Source organism: Trachypithecus francoisi, unplaced genomic scaffold (assembly GCF_009764315.1).
Source record: "Trachypithecus francoisi isolate TF-2019V2 unplaced genomic scaffold, Tfra_2.0 Lachesis_group10, whole genome shotgun sequence".
Lineage (NCBI taxonomy): Eukaryota > Metazoa > Chordata > Mammalia > Primates > Cercopithecidae > Trachypithecus > Trachypithecus francoisi.
In genome coordinates this window covers 102,334,700-102,355,651 of record NW_022681455.1, presented here as the reverse complement: position 1 = coordinate 102,355,651, position 20,952 = coordinate 102,334,700, and the positions used below count along the sequence as shown (strand labels likewise).

General features: G+C 36.7%; 1 protein-coding gene across 1 annotated transcript in view; it reads left to right on the top strand.

The window, feature by feature from the left end:
- CDH8 (cadherin 8) overlaps nucleotides 1-20,952 on the top strand; it is a 253,081-nt gene that overhangs the window by 60,756 nt on the left and 171,373 nt on the right. The window contains exon 4 of the mRNA XM_033219852.1: nucleotides 18,571-18,738. Within this exon, the coding sequence (XP_033075743.1) occupies nucleotides 18,571-18,738 (168 nt within the window). The remainder of the gene's footprint in view (nucleotides 1-18,570; nucleotides 18,739-20,952) is intronic.

Below are 20,952 nucleotides of genomic sequence, written 5' to 3'. Positions count from 1 at the left end.
TTTAAAAAACAAAACAAAACAAAACAACAACAACAAAAAAAACAAAGCTGAGCCTCTGAGTGGTCACTGTTTCTGAGAGAGAGAGGATTCAAGTCTGAAGCAATGTGGTTTGGAATTTCAGGGGAGACAACTTGGTATGTAAAGTTCTGAGTGTGAACTTTGGAGTCACAGTTAGGTTTCACTTCTCTCCCTAACATTTCCTAGTTGCATGACCTTGAACAAGATGTTCCATATCCCTGAGATTCCATTTCTTTATCTCCAAGGATGCATGATCACAGCTCCTTTCCAGAGCATCTTACAGGGTTCAAGTTGAGATACTCAAAGCACTCCATACATGATTTCCACTCAGCTACTTGAGTTCCTTTCCTGCCAAAGTGAGAAATTTCACTGACGGGCATTAGCCAAATATTACTGTCTTGAATCCCGCATCTCTCAATTCTGAGTCACATTGTAACTGAAAATTGTTGGTAACGTAAGACATTGACTTAAAAACGATTTAGGGTGGAAAATTGAGTCTTGTTTACATTTAATACACAAAACAAATACCAGCCTTATTATCTTGGTGGAGCAGCCCTAGAGTATAAAGTACAGGACCAGAGGGTCCAGGCTGTGGGTTCAGACCCACAGCAGCTGAAAGAAAGTGTCATTTTAGAGCCACCCTTTAGCCCATCGACCTCCAGTAGGTCCTGGTTTCTGAACATTTGCTACACCACGTATGGTTGTTACTTTGACAAAGGGCTGTTTCCACTGTGCTGACTGCCAACACCTGTCTCTGAGTCAATTTGTCTCATTTTTCCATGCAATCATTTCAGTAAATGTCAAGGTGCTGAATTTTCACATGTGCAAATATTTATGTGAGAATAAGCACAACAGTAATTTGATCCTAAGGTATTCAGAATGTTTCATAGTCATAAATTAATGACACCACCTAGCTCCCTGTTAAGTAGGGCAGTACTGCTCTGGCTCTTAAGTATTCTGTAGCCAGAGTTTTCTATCGTAGAGGTGGAGAGGCAGGAAAAGTCAGCTCTAATCCTCTATGCATCTTCAGAAGAGGTCTGAAGGGAGTCACTATTTGTATATGTTTGTTTTCATATAGAATTTCTGTCTTCGTCTACTGTGTGCTTCTATGACAGAATACCACAGACTGGATAATGTGTAATAAACAGAAGTTTATTTGTTCACAGTTCTGGAGGCTGGGAAGTCCAAGATCTAGGTGGCAGCATCTGGTGAGGGCCTTGTTGCTGCATAAGACATCAGTTGGCAAAGGGGAGAAGGGAGGGCAAGAGGGAGAGACAAAACAGGGCCAAACTCATCTTTTTATAAACAACCAATTCCTGTGATAATAGCATTTATTCTTTCCTGGGAGCAGAGACCTCATGGTCTAATCACCTCCTAAATGTCCTAATTCTTAATACTGTTACAATGGCATCTACATTGCAACGTGAGTTGAAGAGGGAGCAAACATTAAAACCATAAAAATTCTGGCTGGACGCGGTGGCTTACGCCTGTAATCCCAGCACTTTGGGAGGCCGAGAAGGGCAGATGACGAGGTCAGGAGATCAAGACCATCCTGGCTAACATGGTGAAACCCGTCTCTACTAAAAATACAAAAAAAAAAAAAAAAGGCTGAGGCAGGAGAATGGTGTGAACCTGGGAGGCATCTCTTGCAGTGAGCCGAGATCATGCCACTGCACTCCAGCCTGGGTGACAGAGCAAGACTCCGTCTCCAAAAATAAATAAATAAATAAATAAAAATAAAAATAAAGTAAAAATTTCTTTATTTTTTGATGGGGCACCTTCTTTTTACATTTTTATTTTCTTCTTCTTATTTAAAATTTCATGGGTACATATAGTAGGTGAGTATGTTTATTGGATATATGAGGTGTTTTGATACAGGCATGTAAGTAAAATAAGCACATCATGGAGAATGGGGTATCCATCCCCTCAAGCATTTATTCTTTGAGTTACAAACAGTCCACTTACAGTCTTTATTTTAAAATGTACAATTAAGTTATTATTATTGATTATAGTCACTCTATTGTACTATCAAATAGTAAGTCTTACTTATTTTTTCAACGTATTTTCTAGACATTAACAATCCCCACTCCCTCCCCAGCCCCTCACTACCTTTCCCAGCCTCTGGTAACCATTCTGTTCATGGGTTCAATTGTTTTGATTTGTAGATTCCACAAATAAGTGAGAACACGTGACGTTTGTCTTTCTGTGCCTGGCTTATTTCACTTAACGTAGTTACATCTCTGTCGTTGCCAATGACAGGATCTCATTCTTTTTTTATGACTGAATAGTGAGCCGTTGGTGGAAACGTAAATTAGTGCAACCCCTGTGGAGAACAGTTCGGAGGTTTCTCAAACAACTAAAAATTGAGCTACCATCTGATCCAGCTATCCTACTGCTGGGTATATTCCCCAAAGAAAGGAAATAAGTATAGTGAAGGAATATTAGCACTCCTCTGTTTGTTGGAGCACTGGTTACAATAGCTAACATTTGGAAGCAATGTAAGTGTCCATTAATAGACGAATGGACAAAGAAAGTGTCGTGGATATACACAATGGAGTACTATTCAGCCATAGCAATGTTTTTCCCCCTGTAACTGATGGACTACGTTATTTTATTTTATTTTATTTAAATGTATTTCTTTTATTTTTTCTTTTCTATTTTCTTTATTTTTTAAAAAATGTTATTTGATTTTATGTTAAGTTCTGGGATACATGTGCAAGACATGCAGGTTTGTTGCATAGGTAAATGTGTGCCATAGTGGTTTGCTGCATCTATCAACCCATCACCTAGGTATTAAGCTCCATGTGCATTAGCTATTTATCCTGATGCTCTCCCTCCCTCCAATCCCTGACAGACCCCAGTGTGTTTTGTTTCCCTCCCTGTGTCTGTGTGTTCTCATTGTTCAGCTCCTACTTATCAGTGAGAACATGCAGTGTTTGGTTTTCTGTTCCTGAGTCAGTTTGCTGAGGATGGTGTCTTCCAGCTCCATCCATGTCCCTGTCAAGGACATGATCTTGTTCCTTTTAGCCGTAGCCATTTATTACAAGCTCATAAAGGAAAAAAAGTGTTCATGCATTGAGCCATTGAAAAATATTTAGAAATACTAAGAGACTATTATGTGCCAGGTATTGTTCTAGGGGCTGGGTAAGCAACAATAAACAGCAACAAAAAATCAATTAGTTTATTGTCTGTCTGCTCCCACCAGAATACACATGGACAAAGACTTTAATGGTTGGGTGGGGAAGAATAGGAGTGCCAACAGAGATTGGTTATTATTTTGTAAATGTTGGTCAGGATTGGCTCATTAATAATTTGACGTTTGAGGAGAGGTATTACAATGCTGTTTTTACCAAGGAGGACAGGATCAGGGAAGTAACTTGCTGATAGTCACACTGTATGTGATGTGTGCCCGGGATATAATAGCTGTTGGGATTCTACATTTAGGACTGATCTTTTGCAACGCGGAAAGATGAAAATCACTTTTATCTAGTCTTATGGTATTTATCAAAGTGCTCAGGGGAGTAAACAAGGCATTAGTCATATATTTTAGTGTGGGAAGATGGGGCAGGAATACCTTTATAGAAAAGAGAATGCTCAAAGCCGTGGCAAATTTTGACAGAGAGGGGCAGGCAAGGTAGATGCAAAAATTAAGAACAAAAGCACATCTAGAAAACAAATTTGGTGTGATGGTTGTTATAACAGAGTGAAGCAGGACACAATAGCAAGGTCCAAAATGGGAGGGAAGAAGTTTGCCTTTTAGCAGCAGTTGCTCACACTTGCCTTATCATTTGAACTGTGAGCTATTTCAGGTCTAGAGAACTATACCTCATCTGTCTTTATATCTCCAACCCTTAGTGCCTATCTCATTAAAAGTGCTCTCTCCATGCCCATTAATTGGACTCACATTATCTAGCCTTATGCAAAGTTGGGGAATTAAGGAGGGTGGAAGGTGACAACATGACTTCACTTCTCTTTCCCTGCCACGGGGCGCTAAGAAATCAGAGTTAAGTTTGGAGTATTTGACAGAGGTAGCACAAGTATGAAAAACCATTATGAAAGAAAGCTTAATTCATTTATCATCTGTCTGATTTACTCACCTAAGATTTCTTTGGATACTAAGTCCACTCACAGTCGAAATGGAAACCTAGAATTCCTTCATCATATCAGATCATTTGCATACATGAAGATCTTCAGGCTTATTTTGTATTTTCCTCTAAATATATAAAACAAATACAATAAAACTACGTTCACATGTTGGGAATATGAAATAATAAGACAAACAGCTATGGGAACAATGGCTGATTGATAGGTTCAGAAAGAATCAACAACATCCTCTTATCTTTGGAAGCCTTTGGAGCCAGCACATGGCAACGATTCCCAGCAAAAGAGAAACGAAAAGAAAAAAAGTTAAAGATCTTGATAATCATCAGTAAAATCTGCCTGTCTATGACACAATATATTTTGATGTGTTCTATGGGATCTCAGGAAATGTATTTTTTCAGTGAGGATGGACAAAGAATTACACTATTGCTTAAGGGGAGAGCTATTTTAATTAAAGTTAGAATATTCTAGATTCCAACATCATTTACTAGCATTGTGACCTGGAGTAAGTCACTTATTATGCTATACTTTCAAGAAGCAAGAAAAGTATATATTTCAGACAACTTTATATGAATTTCCTGATTTAATCCCTTGATCATTTTAGTGACAAAAGATTAGTGTTTTTCATTTAACAAGTCAGGGACTTCATGATGAGAAAGGATTAGTGACTTATTCAAAGTTACCCAAAACATAAATGTCAGATTTGAAGACACATTTATGCTTTTGTTCTAGCCCACAATTGTTTTGTCTGCATACAGTGATTTTTTCTTTTTTTTGTTGCATATAGGTTACTTCTAGAGATGGTATTTTGTTCAGCATTACACGGCATAAAATGTCATGTGCTAGTAATAGCTGCAAGTTTCTCAGAAATCAATCAGGGACTTGCATTCTTTGTGTTGTAAGAAGCACAAAAACAGAAAACATAAACAGATAAACCTCAGGTTCTGTAATTACCATGAACAACGAAGAGTTTGAGGGAACCAATCTTTTATCAACAGTGGGTATCTTTGCTGCAGAGAATCTTATGGAGAGCCCCCCTCTACCCACCAAGCCTAAAGCTTGACAAATAGGAGGTAATCGGTGAGTGTTTATTGAGTTGAATTCAAGGAAGCAGACAGTTAGGAAAGGTGGAACTTCAATATCCACTTATTCATGCATTCACATGCCAAATATGTTTTCCTATAATGTGTATCTTCCCTTAGATTCATTGGAACAAAAACATTCAAAGAAAGGGCACACACTGCAAGGAGGCAATGGAGAATGAGAAGAGACTGATAAGAATCAGGAAGTGTAAGGCAAGGGAGAGTCATATAATCTTTAAAAATCTAGAGAAAGATAAATAAGATTACCTATTTGTTATAGAGTTAATTTTAATATAAAGAACAAAAAGCACAAGCCACTTAATGTATTTGGAGAAACACTGCTGTGTTGTATTTTGACAACTGTCACTAAGGGTACAATAGAACTGGAACAACCTGCTCTTACTAACCCTCTGTTTAGTAACTCTCTATCAACCTCACTTTCTGTTCTAAGTGTTTTTTGCCTCCGGCTTCCCTGCAAGGAAGGTCAGATTCAGCCTCTTGTTTATACAGATCTAATTATCTCTGTCCTGGAGGGACATAGAGATCTATTCCCCTCTGCTTACCTCTTTATCTTGGGACATAATCACACCTAGATTGCAAGTTTCCTAAACAGCCTGAGCTAAGTGTAGTTAAAATGTGGTCTGTGTGCATAAGGACCACTAGTAATGAATAGCTCCTGCAGATTACACATATTTGTCTTATTTTGTCTGCAAATATCACTCTCTCTGTTTTATAAAGGGAAAGGCTGGAACCAGAAAGCCAATACATTGTGGTGACTGTTTGCTGTGTTTCATAACACCTGTGCAACTTGCAATATAGTCCCCTGCCTCCACACTTAGAATGTAGAGATTATGAAGCCAGCTTTCTTCTCTGTCTTTTTCACTGTATCCTTAGTGTCTGAAACAGTGTTTGATATGCAGCAGGTGCTTGATAAACACTTATGGAATGATGGACTCATTCCTTCTCAGTGGCTAAGTATGTCCATCCCGCTTCTTTTCCTTAATCTGTATAAAATAGAACCCAAGATTTTATGGGCCACCCACCCTCTTAGGTGTAGGAATGGGAGCTGAAAAGTGTTGACTACATGAGTACAAATACATTCTTTTGGAAAATATAAAAACATAAAGAAAAAGTGCAAAATGAGAACCGGTGATTATAAGCAAAGGGGAAAATGAGGTGCAATGTTGAGCCAACAGCTCATGCTATGTCTTGCACAGACAGTGATCTGCTGAAGCAGGAATCCTGCAGCAGCATTGTCTGAGAAGAGGCATAAGGGGAGGAGGAGGAGGAGGGAAATTCTATTTTCAGAGATAAGTGTGAGGAAAGAGGCAAGTCACTGCACTGGGAAGAAAGAGAGCCTGCACCCCCAAAGAAGAATGTAGGAGGATTTCAAAAACAGGACTTGTGGAATGCAACAAAAGGGTCAAGGAGGGTATTGGCTTGAAAGGAACAAAAGGAGTGGTGAGAAGATTATCCAGGGTTAGTTGTGAGATCTGTGTCCTTTGAATTACTGTGAAAGAATCAAGTCGTCAGAATTTTAAGTGCCTCTAGCATGTAACTCCGCTCAGTATTTGAACACCTTTCACTTTTGTGTATCTCAGTGTTTTATAAGCCTCTTTGGCTGACAGAGAAAAACCGGGAGAAGCATGACAGTGGTAGAAAGCCCTGGAAAGTATGTATGTATGTATGTGTGTGTGTGTGTGTGTATATATATATATATATATGTATATATACGTATATATATGTGTGTATATATATACGTGTGTGTGTGTGTGTGTATATATATATATATCTCGGTCTAGCTTCTGAGTCCTACTTTGAGGGGAATTTAGACAAGTCATCAGTCTATGTTCGATGGTCCTTGTGACTGCTACCGTAATTAAATGAAGACACTCCCTCCCTGGTCAAAGATCTCTCATTGAAATAGTTGTGCTTTTCTGCCCTGTTTTAAAGCAATGGAAGCAATTATTGTCCCTGTCTGTACAGCTTTGTGCAGTCAGAGTTATGCAATTACACCAACAATGTAGTCTTAAGGGTTGTAGTAGTAGTAGTTATTGTTGTTGTCATCCTAATATTGATCAACTAATTATTATTTTATATTATTATTGACTAAATAGTTTTTAATGTGTTTATCTTTAATAATCGTCTTTTAAAAATATTTTTGAGTAAGCACTGTCTTCATATTGCAGAAGAAAACTCAGGGACTCAGATAAGTTAAGAAAATTGCCCAGGCTGTTTACAGCAACCGAAAGTGAAAAAGCAATAAATCCAACCCATTGTGTCATATCAAACCTGGGCTCCTAAAACACTACTTGTATTACTTTTGTATAGTGGTAGGCCGTGATCAGTATGACATGTCATGATTGATCATGTCTGATTGCTCAGTCAGATGTACTATGTCTGATACACATAGTATACCAGTCATATATACTATGATCAATCAGATACACTATGTCTGATTGATATCTAGGCCTTTGAAGCATGACAAGCATTAGGACCGCATTAACATTTGGGGATAACATTAATTCAATTAAAATTTGTTTTGAGTACCTATTATACTCTGCAGATGATGTCAGGTGCTATTTTATAAGTCTCAGGTGGGTGTTTCTATGTCTGTTTTGTGGATGAGGAGACTGAGGTTCTAAGAATTGAAAATTGTCACTAAATTGTATTTAGATTCAGGTCTGAATTCTGGCTCCATTTCTTAGTAGGTAACTCCAGGACCAGTGCCCCATTCTCTCTACAACTCTGCTCTTCTCTTCTGCTTAAGTTCTGAATTGCTAGGAGAAAGCATCCAATTTGACTTTCACTTTGCTTTTTTAAACCACCCATACTTATTATATGTATAATTAGTTATTGGAATTATGGCTTAAGGAAAGAATAGTGCCATCATGTTCTTCACAGAAATAATTCCACTTGATTGAAGAGTCTCTGGAAATGTTTTCATTTAGGAAAAAAGAAATTTCACCTTAATTCTGAATAGGAATAATTGGAAGTATTTCAATGTAACTCTAAATTGGCAATTTAGGTAGCATCAGTCATTGGCTAGCCATATGTTGGTACGTAGAATTATTTAACAGGGAATCCAAGAGCTACAGAAGTAACTGTCTATACGAAGTCACTATGCATGTTGGGAGTAAAAATATAGAGATGGGATATAATAGTTAATTCACTTGCAGGGATTTCATATGTTATTCCATATGGATATGGATATAGAGATGACTGCGATCTACACAGGGGGATAATTAAGAAGTTGTAGTGTTTTTAGTCTAAGAATATGCTACATTATAAAACAGGAAATTCACATGTAAGGAAGTAATTTTTACACATTCAGATAGTGGAATGATCCTCAGCGGTCTGATTTAAAGCTTTCAAGCCTGCTGTTCTATAGCAACAATTTCCAAGCATAAATAGGGCAGGGAATATAGATGTTAATATATAAAACCTGTATGACAGAGCCATGACTTAATATGAGTCAAACAGACTCATATTACGATGCTGGGATAACATAGAAGGCGATTGTTGGACAAATATCTTACTAAGCATTCTGCAGAGATATTTTTTGGCAAAGGAGGGAGTATGTTATTTTCTACATTCTTTTTATCAGACATGAAGTTTCTAGGCAAATTAAAAAATATTTTATAATTAAGATTCTAAAGACCAAGATTTGGACCTCACAGCTGCAGGCTATGGGACCTTGTCCAAGACCTTTCTCATTGCCAGGTCATATTCTGAATTCCTAACATTCATGTGATAATATATTTTCCTGTGTGGAAAATGAATTGTTTTCCTATCAACTCTTATAGGAGAATTTGCATGTCATAACTATATATGTGCCAAGAGAAATAAATAACTATGAAACTTCAAAAATAGCAAGTAACACCAGAACATCATTCATTGATAAAGCGTGTATATCAAAGAAGTTGTTTTTTCATGAATTCATCCCCAAGTAATTATATTCATGAAATATTTCTAGGATACATAGCTCCTCAGCACCACCCTTTTTTGAGTATTCCTGAGAATATATGAAATATTAGAACACTGTCCTACAAATTTATATTGAGACATTTAATTAATACTTCAAATGTCAATTATGGAATGAATAAAATATCTACAGAAACAATGAGAACCCCTGTGTTCTTCAGTCTATAAAACACACACACCTCACTAGCATTAATTGTAGTGCTATGTCCTTCTTCTGGCAAACCAGCATAACCTCAAGATATGACTCAGGCTGTGATGGAATGAAGTAGCCCTTGAGCCTTAAAGCAGTAAAACTTGAAGTCAAATACTGCCACACACACGCCCACCCTCCCACCAGACACACACACTTAGTGGCTCTGGGATTGTGTGACAATATCTGGATGTCTCCAGTCCCTGGAGACATGGCAATTACTAATATTTTTCAAGTGGTTGCATGCTCCAAGGCTGAGGCCCTGAACCAGCAAGCTTCAATTACCATTTTTTTCTCTCTCTTTCTTCTTCCACCTTCATTCTCCCCTATCCTCTCTTTTTCTGTTGTAGTATTTTCATCCCTCTTACATTTGTTGAATAACCCATAATATGCCAGGGATTACATTAGGTTCTGGGCATACAAGGATAATTATGCCATGGCTTTCATACCCATTAATTTGCTAGCAGGATAGGTTGAAATAGAGGAGGTGGTGAAATGGAAAGAAACATAAAAACAAATGCTATGGGGAAGTTTCTAGCAAAGGTGCATACAATCGAAAGGAAGAGAGCCATTAGTCCTACTTGGGAAGACTTCTTGGCAGCTGAAACATCAGAGCTGGGACTGAAAGGATGCATAGAATTTTAAGAGGTCTAGGAAAGAGTAAGGGTGTTCTAGACTGTATTATCCACACAAAATTGTGGAGGAATCAAAGTATATGGCAAATCGAAAGAAAGGGAAGTGCTTGGAAAATCAAAGGCATATGCTGTGTAGACTGCTATAGTAAAAGATGTTTGGGGACAAGTCAAGTAAAGATCTGAATAAGAGAAAAATCACTTTGTTACCTGGAAATCACTGTGGAAGCATCACTTTTTTGAAACTGGTGAGAGCTGTTCATATCTTGTAGTAGATTTTCTGAATATAAACTTTGTTTCTAATTTTAAAAATAGCATAAATATTTGCTGATTATCATAACCACTGAATTAATACCTAAATTTCATTTGACATCTGTATATATGTATGGTTGTATAGATTTATAAAACCTAAGTAGAAAACATGCATGTATTTACATACGTATGAATCTATATATCATATATGAACATATATGTTTATACAAAGAAATACAAAATTTATCTACACTTATATGTATATATTTACAGCTATAAGCATGCATATGTATATGTGTATGTTTATAAAATATATATCCTGTGTGTATATATATTATATATATAATGTAGAAAATAAAACATTTGCCTTTTTACTTATCATGTAATAATACCAAACAATAATACTGAGTCTAAACTCTTGATTGAAATTAATAACATTTTGTGTATGAGATCAGTGAGCCTCTGGGGATTTCAGTGACCTGCCCAAGATCACATGGCTGGTAATAGCTCTACAAAAATAATTTCTCTTCTAGCTAACTCCAGAGCCCATTCTCTAAGCACAGATCTGTGCTTTTTGTTATAGACAGTTGAGAAATATGGGAGGGACACTTCCAGTGCCTGCACTAAAACATATCAAGCTATCTTTGGGTGTATTTATTTCCAAGGTTTTATATGCACAATATAATGCAGACTAATCATGACATATATAATTTAAAATAATATTAAAAATTATTATAGTGTACTCATTTGTAATAGGCTCTTTATAACTGTTTTTAATGTCTGTTTAATATTGTATGCCTTTGATCTCTATAACCTTAACCACTACCTTAATATTTTTCTTGTTATTATTTAAATTGCTTCTCTTTTAAAAAAAATTGTACAGAAAAGTGAACATCTAAAACTAAAAATATGAGTAACCAGGAGAAAATAGAATTTATGATTTTCTTAGAATAAGTTCTTAGTTTAAAAAGTACTGGTCAAAATGTGTAAACAAGCTTTCGATTGCTGATTCGCTTGATAAGTTGTATTTCCAAACGGGCTGTTATATTTTAAAAAAGCACGAGAAATGTGTAAGAGGCGATACAGTTTCTCCAAATTCAGGCCAATCTATCTATATGTCTGTTTATCTGTCTATCTCTCTATTTCTCTGTCTCTTTATTTCTCTATCTGTCTATCTATCTATCTATCTATCTATCTATCTATCTATCTTCCTCTATAATATCTCCCTTATCTATCTAAATCATAAATTATTAGTCACAAAGAAAGGGAAATGCTGTTTTCTTTCAGCCTTATAGAGGCCGAATTATTTTCTAATGTGTTTATCTAAGTATTGCATTTTTTCCTTTGCAGTATATCTGTGCAAGTTTGACATTGTTGTGATTCTGTTATTCAGTGGTAAGGTGGGCGTGTGTGGAAGTATGTCTGGTTATAAATACTTTATTCTTCATAACGGGGAGCATGTAGTATAAATCACATAGCTAGCAGAAAGTATGGGTGCAGTACATGACCCCCCCACTTATAAAAGGATTGTCTCTTATAACCTTTCATCACTTAACCTCATAAGTAAAAGACCCCTTTTCACAGATAATAAAATGATAATTGCATATTGAATTGGAAAGGGTTTTTGGGGATAACAAAGCTAGTGGTTTCATAACTAGGATAATGTGTTCAACAAGTCTTATTCAAAAGAGGAGTCTAGCACAGCATTTTATATCAACTGCAATCTTTGAACAGCACAATCTGGGAGACCCGTGAAGAGTGAATTACAGTAATCAGCCTTCAAAATGACAAAAGAGTCAATCAGCATCCCCTTGCCTTTCTTGTGAAGCCTCTCAATCTGGTGATATCACAGAAATTATAAAAAGAAATCTTCGTGACGGATACAAAATGCTTCTCAAATGATAACGCCAAAGACAATGGGAAGAAAAAAGAACACACACACAAGTTTAATGTTTTTGAGATGACTGAAGCTGGATTCTAATCAGAAGTACTCCCTGGATGATGAGACATAAGAAACAGCTGTTGAGCAGTGAGAGGAACTTAGGCCAGTCTAGGATTTAAATTCTTAAACTCCTGAACCAGGAAAATCTCGATTTGATTGAATAACATAAAGATAAAATCATGTCTTAAATACAGGAGAATCAAACACATCAGTCTGTTCACAGCAAGGTAATGAATGTTGGTTTCAAACAAGATGATCCTCCTTTTCCTCATAATTCTTCTACTAGAATTCACCCCCTAATCTTCTTCTACTCCCCAGTGCCAGATTCAAATTTCTATTAAATTAACTTCCTGGAGAATGGAGGGTTCTCATTAATTGAATTATCTTATTTGCTTGAATTTTCAAAATGAAATTCCAGGGAAACTTCTAATGTATAATCGTTTGCATTCTCTCATCTGGAAATGCTATGCAGCCTAAGCTACTGAGACTCCAGGAGGGCTGGGTAGCCCTGAACACCAAGTGTGATTTTTTCCTTTTCAAAATTACAAAATGTTATAACCCCCCATTTTCAAGGAAAAAAAGTTTGTCCGAGGGATTTTCTCTTGTTAGTCCAAGGCTAGCTGATTATGAAAGGGTCTAAATCTAAATCCTAGAACCATTACTGTTGGAAATGTATAAAAGTCAAAAATAAAAGTTGTGATCCGATAATTTTATCAACTCAACAGTCTTATCCTTGAATTTCTATGCTGGAAAAAGTGATCTAAGTTGTTGTCTTTATTGTGAGGTTGTTGATCAAGTATCCACATCAAGAATTTTACTAATTGCTTCCGAAGAAAGCATTTTATCCTTTGGCTTCTCCCAAACTTGAAACCCCTAACTTGTCACCACATTGGTATAATGGAAGCTTAAACTTATGCTAGCTTCTGAACATGTTGCTGAGTGTTGACAATATGTGACCGTAAGCATGCTAGGGACATGGACACTACTCCTGCTTGACTATTTATGAAAAAAGACAGACACAGTTTATGTCTTGGGCAATGGGGCATTAATAAAGTAGCACCATCAAAATTTGCTTTAAATGAGTTTATTTTGGCAAATAGTGAGTCAGAATCTTCTCTCTGGCTTTTTAGAATAAAAGGTGAAAATGGTTAAGAAATGCCGTTTTATTGAAGATTTAAGTCTTTTTTAGCATTCACCGTTCAAATTTTTTAACTTCTCAAATCTGAGAATTTAAATCCTTCTCAAATTTGAAAACAGTCTTGCCTAATTACTATAGTTTGTGCTCTGTATTAGGTGGTGTTTCATACCAAACAATGATTTTTAAAATAGAGGAGTTATCTGTTGTCCATAATTTTGTTTATTCATGAATTTGTTTTATTGGACACAGAGTTTCTTGTCAAACACATTTCTTTCCTTAAAAGAAACATCCTGAAGCTGCTCGTGCTTGGGAGATATGTTAGCCAAAGCAGGAGAAAAGAAGTAGAAGGGAATAGTAAGGCTATTTTCATCTTCTATTTTAGGAGCTTGTCAATATCTTGAAGTATCTATGGAAGTGAAATACATTGTGAATAGGAACAGTAAAGTTAAGTAATATGTGTAGATAAGCCCAACACAAAGAGAAAAATAAGAGGATCCAGGGCAATTGTGGTTTCCCCTATTCTGCCTTTACAGCTACAAAATAGCATAAAAGGGGTTCCAAAAATTCTGTCTTGGATTTTTTAATGAGTTTCTGCTAGTCGTGGGGTTGAGACTAGAGGCAGTGGACTCAGGAAAGCAAGAGCTGTTCATTATTCAGTTTGAACTGAAGCCAATTAACTGTGCTGCATGTTCTAAAGAAACCTTGGAGAGACTCTCTACTCGCCTTAGAAATCAGTAAACCTACTCCCAATGTTGTAGAAGAAAAGAGGAGATGCAAAGACTCTCAGAGGTGCAACTTCCCAGTGGGGCCATCTTGAGCAACTCACTTAAATGAATAGGTATTGCTCTCATTTTACAGGTAAAAAAACAATCTGCCCTGCCTTCTTAAGGAGCGGGCCTGGACCTTAGTACATTATTACATTGAAGTACTTTTGAACTATAGATGTCTGTGTAAGAGTAACATGTGGGCAAAATGTTTGGTACTTGGACAGAGTCCCAGTTTTGTAACCACATATTTTAGGATCTTGTCAGGAAAGAGGCAATTGAGGAGAATTTAACCAAGGGACTGTTGACAAAGGTATGGCCCGGTTAAGAGAGACCTTCATGGAAGAATGCAACACCAGATGCTAACAATAGAAGTACCATCAAGACTCCTAGACCTTAAGGAGCAAAGGAAGGTGGCAGTTATTAGACACTAGATAGAATTTTACTTCAATGATATCTCTAAATAATAACCTGAGTGGCCAAATACAGGAATAAAGTCTTTGTAGGAGTCTTTGGGGGAGTCATTTGCACAACCTCCCAGGTTAATGTGTGTTGGTGGAGTCTAACAAAAAGCCAGAGAGTAAGGGAATTAATTGAGGCAATCTATTAAGGCCACCCTTCCATGCCAACACTGGGTGGATAGGGCTGGGCAGTGGACTGTAGGAGCAATTGTAGAATATTCTGTACTCTTACCACCATTCACATAAGCATTGAAAAGTCTGGCTGGGGAAGGGAAACAATATGTTTGGGTAACTACTGTGTACCAAGAACTTGGCCTGAATTATCTCACATCATCTTGGAATATCCACAATGAGAAGCTGGTTATTATCTCTGTTTGAGAGGATATGGAGTTTTGATGAGTTTAATACTTTATTCACGGTCACAAAGTTGGTAAGCTTAAGACTAAGACAAAAAATGCAAACTTGCTTGATTTCAATTATGAGGGGAACATTGATACGAGGAATCAAACTCGAAAATATTTCGTTGACCCTTGAACAACACAAGTTTAAACTGTGAGGGCCCACTTACATGTACGTTGTTTTCAATGAATATTTTGTAAATTTTTCTGAGATTTTCAACAATTTGGAAAAATTGACAGATGAACTAGGTAGCCTAGAATGTTAAAAACATTAAGAAAAATGAATGTCATGAATGCATAAAATGTGTGTAGATACTATTATTACCGGAAAGAGAGTTCTTGGATGTCGTGCAAGAAAGAAATCAGGGCAAGTCTGTAGAATAGTGAAAGCAAGTTTATTAAGAAAGTAAAGGAATAAAAGAATGGCTATTCCATAGACAGAGCAGCCCTGGGGTTGCTGGTTGCCCATGTTTATGTTTATTTCTTGATGATCTGCTGAGCAATGGTTGGATTATTCATGCCTCCCCTTTTTTTAGACCATATAGAGTAACTTCCTGAAATTGATGTGGCATTCGTAAACTGTCATGGTGCTGGTGGGAGTGTAGCAGTAAGGACGACCAGAGGTCACTCTTGTCGCTATCTTGGTTTTGGTGGGTTTGGGCCAGTTTCTTTACTGCAACCTGTTTTATCAGCAAGGTCTTTATGATCTGTATCTTGTTCTGGCTTCCTATCTCATCCTCTAAATTAGAAGGCCTTAACTGTCTGGGAATGCAGCTCAGAAGGTCTCAGCCTTATTTTACCTAGCCCCTGTTCAAGATGGAGTGTTCCGGTTCACAAGCTTCTGACACTATTCTATTTATATGTTAATTGACTCTGTTATCAGAAAGGTTTGTGGTCAATAGTAGCTTATTAGCAGTTAAGTTTTAGGGGAGTCAAAAGTGACACATGGATTTTCAACTGCACGTGGAGTCAGTGCCCCTAACCTCCCGTGTTGTTCAAGAGTCAACTGTGTATGCATCTTAGGTAGCATGAAGCTGCTTACCTCAATGCGGGAGGGTAAAAAGACTGTTGCAATTGATGAAGTCCCATGCAGCCTTTCTTGTTCTATTTGATAAACAAGATTCTCCACTGCGATGCTTCACTCATATGCTGATCTAACTCGTAGACAGTAACCCAAAGGTGTTATTCCCAAGTGAGTAAAAAAACTATTTTAATTCCAAATGCCTGAGAGACATCACAGTTTTGTTTTATTTTACATTTTCACTCTCACAACATATAAAGGAAATGATGAGAATAATACATACCAATCTTTTTTTGACTGGGAGAAGTTGCAGGAGTTCTTTCACGCAGGTAACCTGAAAAGTCTCATGCATAGACCTCACCTCGTCAACTTTCTTGAGAAATATTGCTGCCTTCCTTGGAGAATGACGTTATTTTGCTCTGATTGTTAGAAGCTCCATGTCAAATTCCAAAGTCCAATGAGTGGCATAATCGGTGATGACCTTAGAATGTGGTGGTACAAGCATTCATGTAAATGTCACCGGAGGAAAACAATGTTCTTATCTTTTTTACTGAAAATCTGAGCCCTAATGAAAATATTCTAGGTTATAAAAATGTATATTCATAGCAGATTAGCTATCTTGGTATCTCAACATGCTAATATAATGAGGTTTTGTTATCTTTGTTGCTGTGTTTTGCGTATCTGTTTGTTTTCTTCTCAAAAATGCCTCACAGTGATCTAAATCTGAGTGGTTGATATATTTCTACTTTTCTTTCTGTTTTTATTTTTAACTATATAGGTATGATCTATGAGTTATATTATGATGTGATCAAATCCTGAAACAAAGCGTTGCATTGAAAAATATCATCATAGTATTACAAATGTTTGCAAATAAGCAAGGTTATCTAATTCAGTGCTCTCTGAATGGGAAGTCCTATTATTAAATTGTGTCAGAGTCTAATGAAGTGTATAAGAACTCACAGTTCTCCCCAGAGCCTGCTCCCTGTGTAGGCGCATTGTATTTCCCTGGTCACTCTTGGGACTCATTTGCTACTCAAATGATTCAGGGACTTGAACTCCTTGCAGTGCTTTTACAGACAGATGATTGAAATAAACCATATGAATTAAAAAAAAAAAAGAATTACAACTTCAGAAGTGGCCTAAGGCAATGGCTCAGCTTTAATTTGAATTGAACATGTATGGTGCCCCTGGGTTAGAAGTGAAGGGGTTAAATTATCTTTCATCTGGATGTCTTCCTTTTACCTTGACCAGAAATGTAACACACATCAATTGAATAGAAGTATTCTGGACTAGTCAAAACAAGTTTTATTATGGCCATTTAGCAATATGGGTAAGGGGTATCTTATGACATAGAGTTAAGTAAAAATGCAAGAAATAAAAAAATACAATATTATCATACGAATATATCTGTCAGTTGTGTGACATGGGAAAATATGAAATACCTGCAACATTTATCAATATGAGAATGCCTTAACCACGTCTAGTATATTGTACAGTGAAAAATTATGCAACTGTAGGAAGTAATGAGGTGAACTTCAACCCAGTGATGAGGAAGTTTTTAAAAAACATCTCCTGTGAGAAAAAGAAAGTCTCAGAATGCTGCCGACATCATGATCATGTCTGTGGTTAAATGTTTATACACACATTTCTGTGTATGTGCATATCATGGCCTTGTAATTTTGCACCTCAAAATGTCAGCATTATCTGTGAAAAAGCTATGTGGAAGTAGAGAGAGAGAGCTAAATAAGGATTTTTGATTTTCAAAATAACTTCAGGAGGATCTAAGCAAATTTTGGATCTTTAACAAGGGTATTAAATTACCAGTGAAACAGACAGACAAGCCCACATAAAACCCTGAATGTATGTCAGAAGAAAAAGCATTAAGATTTGAGCAGTGATTATTTTATTGTATTTTATGTAATTTTATATTGTATTCACGTTTTCCTATATCTTCCTATTTTTCTAAACTATTTGCTACACTTTTACAAAGAGAAGATGTATCTAAACAATTAAAATATAAATATAGTTGAACAGTAGATCAGAACTTAAGACACTCGACTATATTCTGATTGTTATTTTATTTATCTGAGTTGATTCTAATGATGCATTTATTTATTTCATCTCTCTAATGTATTTGTGAACTTCAGAATAATTTATCTTTGGCCTCATAGCCTTCAAGCTATTTGTGTGTTTACTCCTCTTTTAGGGGAATTGGGATCTGTGATAAATTGGAGGATTCTTTCACTTCCAGGGTTTTCTGGGGTGAACGAGACAGTGTTCTGATATACTTTATAATTTGGTAGGCAAGGGATGTCATTCAGTTTACTTTCTAATATGTATTTTTGCAAGTTCTTTTTTATACATTATAAAACACATTTTTGCAAATTATCTGTAAATGTCTATGACCACAATCTTTCTCATTGATGTAACAGGCACACACCGATCAAATGTCAGAAGAACACAGAAAATTATCTGAGTAGGGACTTGGTGTATGCTTGTGTGTTTCTGTATGTGGTGTGTGAGATTAATACTTTCATTTTTTATTTAGCTGTCTGACTGAAAGCCATTCTTGCATTTTCCCCCTCAGCTATTATAAAAACTGCCCTTCCCAACATGGACAGAGAAGCCAAGGAGGAGTACCTGGTTGTTATCCAAGCCAAAGATATGGGTGGACACTCTGGTGGCCTGTCTGGGACCACGACACTTACAGTGACTCTTACTGATGTTAATGACAATCCTCCAAAATTTGCACAGAGTAAGTTAATTTCCTGCGCTGGGTGAGAATCTTGGTATGATGTTTCCATTGGAATTTATATTATAACTTTTAGTCATATTTAAAAACCTGACAGCACCTATTGAGTGGCTTATTATGTGCCAGGTATGGCATGATTTTGGTACTAAACTTATTCCCATTTTACAGATTACAAAGCAGTTGATAACATTTCCAAACATCAAGCATATAGTAAGAATTAAAACCAGTATGTCTGACTGCAAGCTGTGCACTCCTTTCTCTCTTGCACACTAGCTCTCTTTATGAAAGCTTGAGAGGATGATGAAAATAAAGCTCAGATATTACTCTGTTATTAGCACCATTGTTTTATAAAGGAAATCAAATATCTAGTGCCCAAGGTAGGAAAGACAAATATGCAGTAGGCTTGCTGCAAAACGTACACTCCTTCTTCCTGCAACTGGGAGGACATCAGTAAGACTCTACTCTTCCCTGCTAAAGCCATGCTCTCCCTTGGAAATTTCAACAGCATGCATTCTAGGCAGCCAACATGAAAGAATCAGGGAGACGATCATTATTTGGCAACTTTATTATATTCTCATCAAACACTTTCTTCTGAGCATTTATTCAAGTAATATGACAGAGACATGATTTGATAAGGCCTTTCTGACATGGGGACACTTGAATTGAGATAGGAAAAAGTGAATACCATTAGTTGAAACAGGGTGAAGCCATGGGAGGGAGGATGAATAGTGCAGCTAAAAAGGATGTTCAAAAGCCCTGTGTCTACATACTTATTATTATTATTATTATTTTAAGATTCCACATATAAGTAAGATGAGGCAGGACTTTTTTTCCTTTGATCTGACTTATTTTGCTTAACATAATATCCTCTAGGTTCATCCATGTTGTTACAAATGACAGGATCTCCTTTTTAAAGGCTGAATGATGTTTCGTTGTATAAATATACACCACAACTTCTTTAGCCATTCATCTGTCAGTGGATACTTGGGTAATGTCCATTTCTTTGGTATTCTGAAGAATCCTGGAATGAACATGAAAAGGCAGACATCTTTCCAAGGCAGTGGTTTCTTTTATCAAAACATCATAGTGTACACCTTAAATATAGTCAATAATAAAACAAAAGAATCCTTGTGGAAGGATGGTGTATAGCCGTGTATGGGAATGGAAATAATTTCACTGCAGCTGGAGCAGAGAGTGCCGGGGAAAGTGCTGCAGCAAGAGTCTGGAGAGTTAGGTTGGACAGAAATTAGCCATACTTGGATTTTAAGGCCATGTGGAGTATGAGAACCTTTATCCTAAGATCATTAGGAGACCATTTAAAGATTTTAAATTGCAGCTTGAGTGATAGGCTCTGGTTCCCGGGAAATTGGAAAGAAATTAAATCTGGCCTTCCTTCATTGTCTTCTCTGCTTTGCAGCCAGTTAAAGAGTTATTTGCAATCATTCACATAAAAGGTGATGGTAGCCCTGGCAGGCAAGGGTGGTTGTGTTGGATGCACAGAAAAGTGTGTGGGTGTGATGCACAGTTGAGTTAGAGAGGACAAAAGTCTAAGGATAGATTGCATTTTCAGTTGAGGAAGATGGATGATCATATTTCTAACATGAGAGATTAGATGCATGCTGGTTCTATTTGTTGGTATAGAAAATATCATAGGAAATCTGGTTTTTAAAGAGATGAAGGAGGGAAGGTGGGTGTGGGGAGAGAGAAGGAGAGAGTGAGAGAGAGAGAAATCTGTGTGAGCTTGAAAATGACACATTTGAGGTATCTTTGATGATTTATCTGAAGAAATTCCAAGCTAGAAAGAGTAGAGGAGACGCATTTTCATTAAGAATTTTAGAATTTTTACATCTGGCAATTCGTAAATCAGATAACAATGCAACCCATTTAAACAAAATTATTGAAATAGAGAACACCATTTCTTCTCATCTTTCCCTCACTTTTTTTTGCCTTTGCAATTGCATTACAGTGAATACAGCAAGATGGCATATTTCTTTATAAGAAAATGATTATTCAGTCCAATAGTGGCAGATCAATTTCAAACGTGTGCCTTTTCTTAGAGTTAATAACTATGAAGTATGATCACACTGATAGAGATGAGGAGCAGGCACAGAATAGGAATGGATAAAGGAATGTTCCGTTTGTTTGGCTTCCCAAGACTCCCCATGTAGAACTAGCAGCACGGCATGGCCCCTGGCTCTCTTATTTATTTAATAAGCA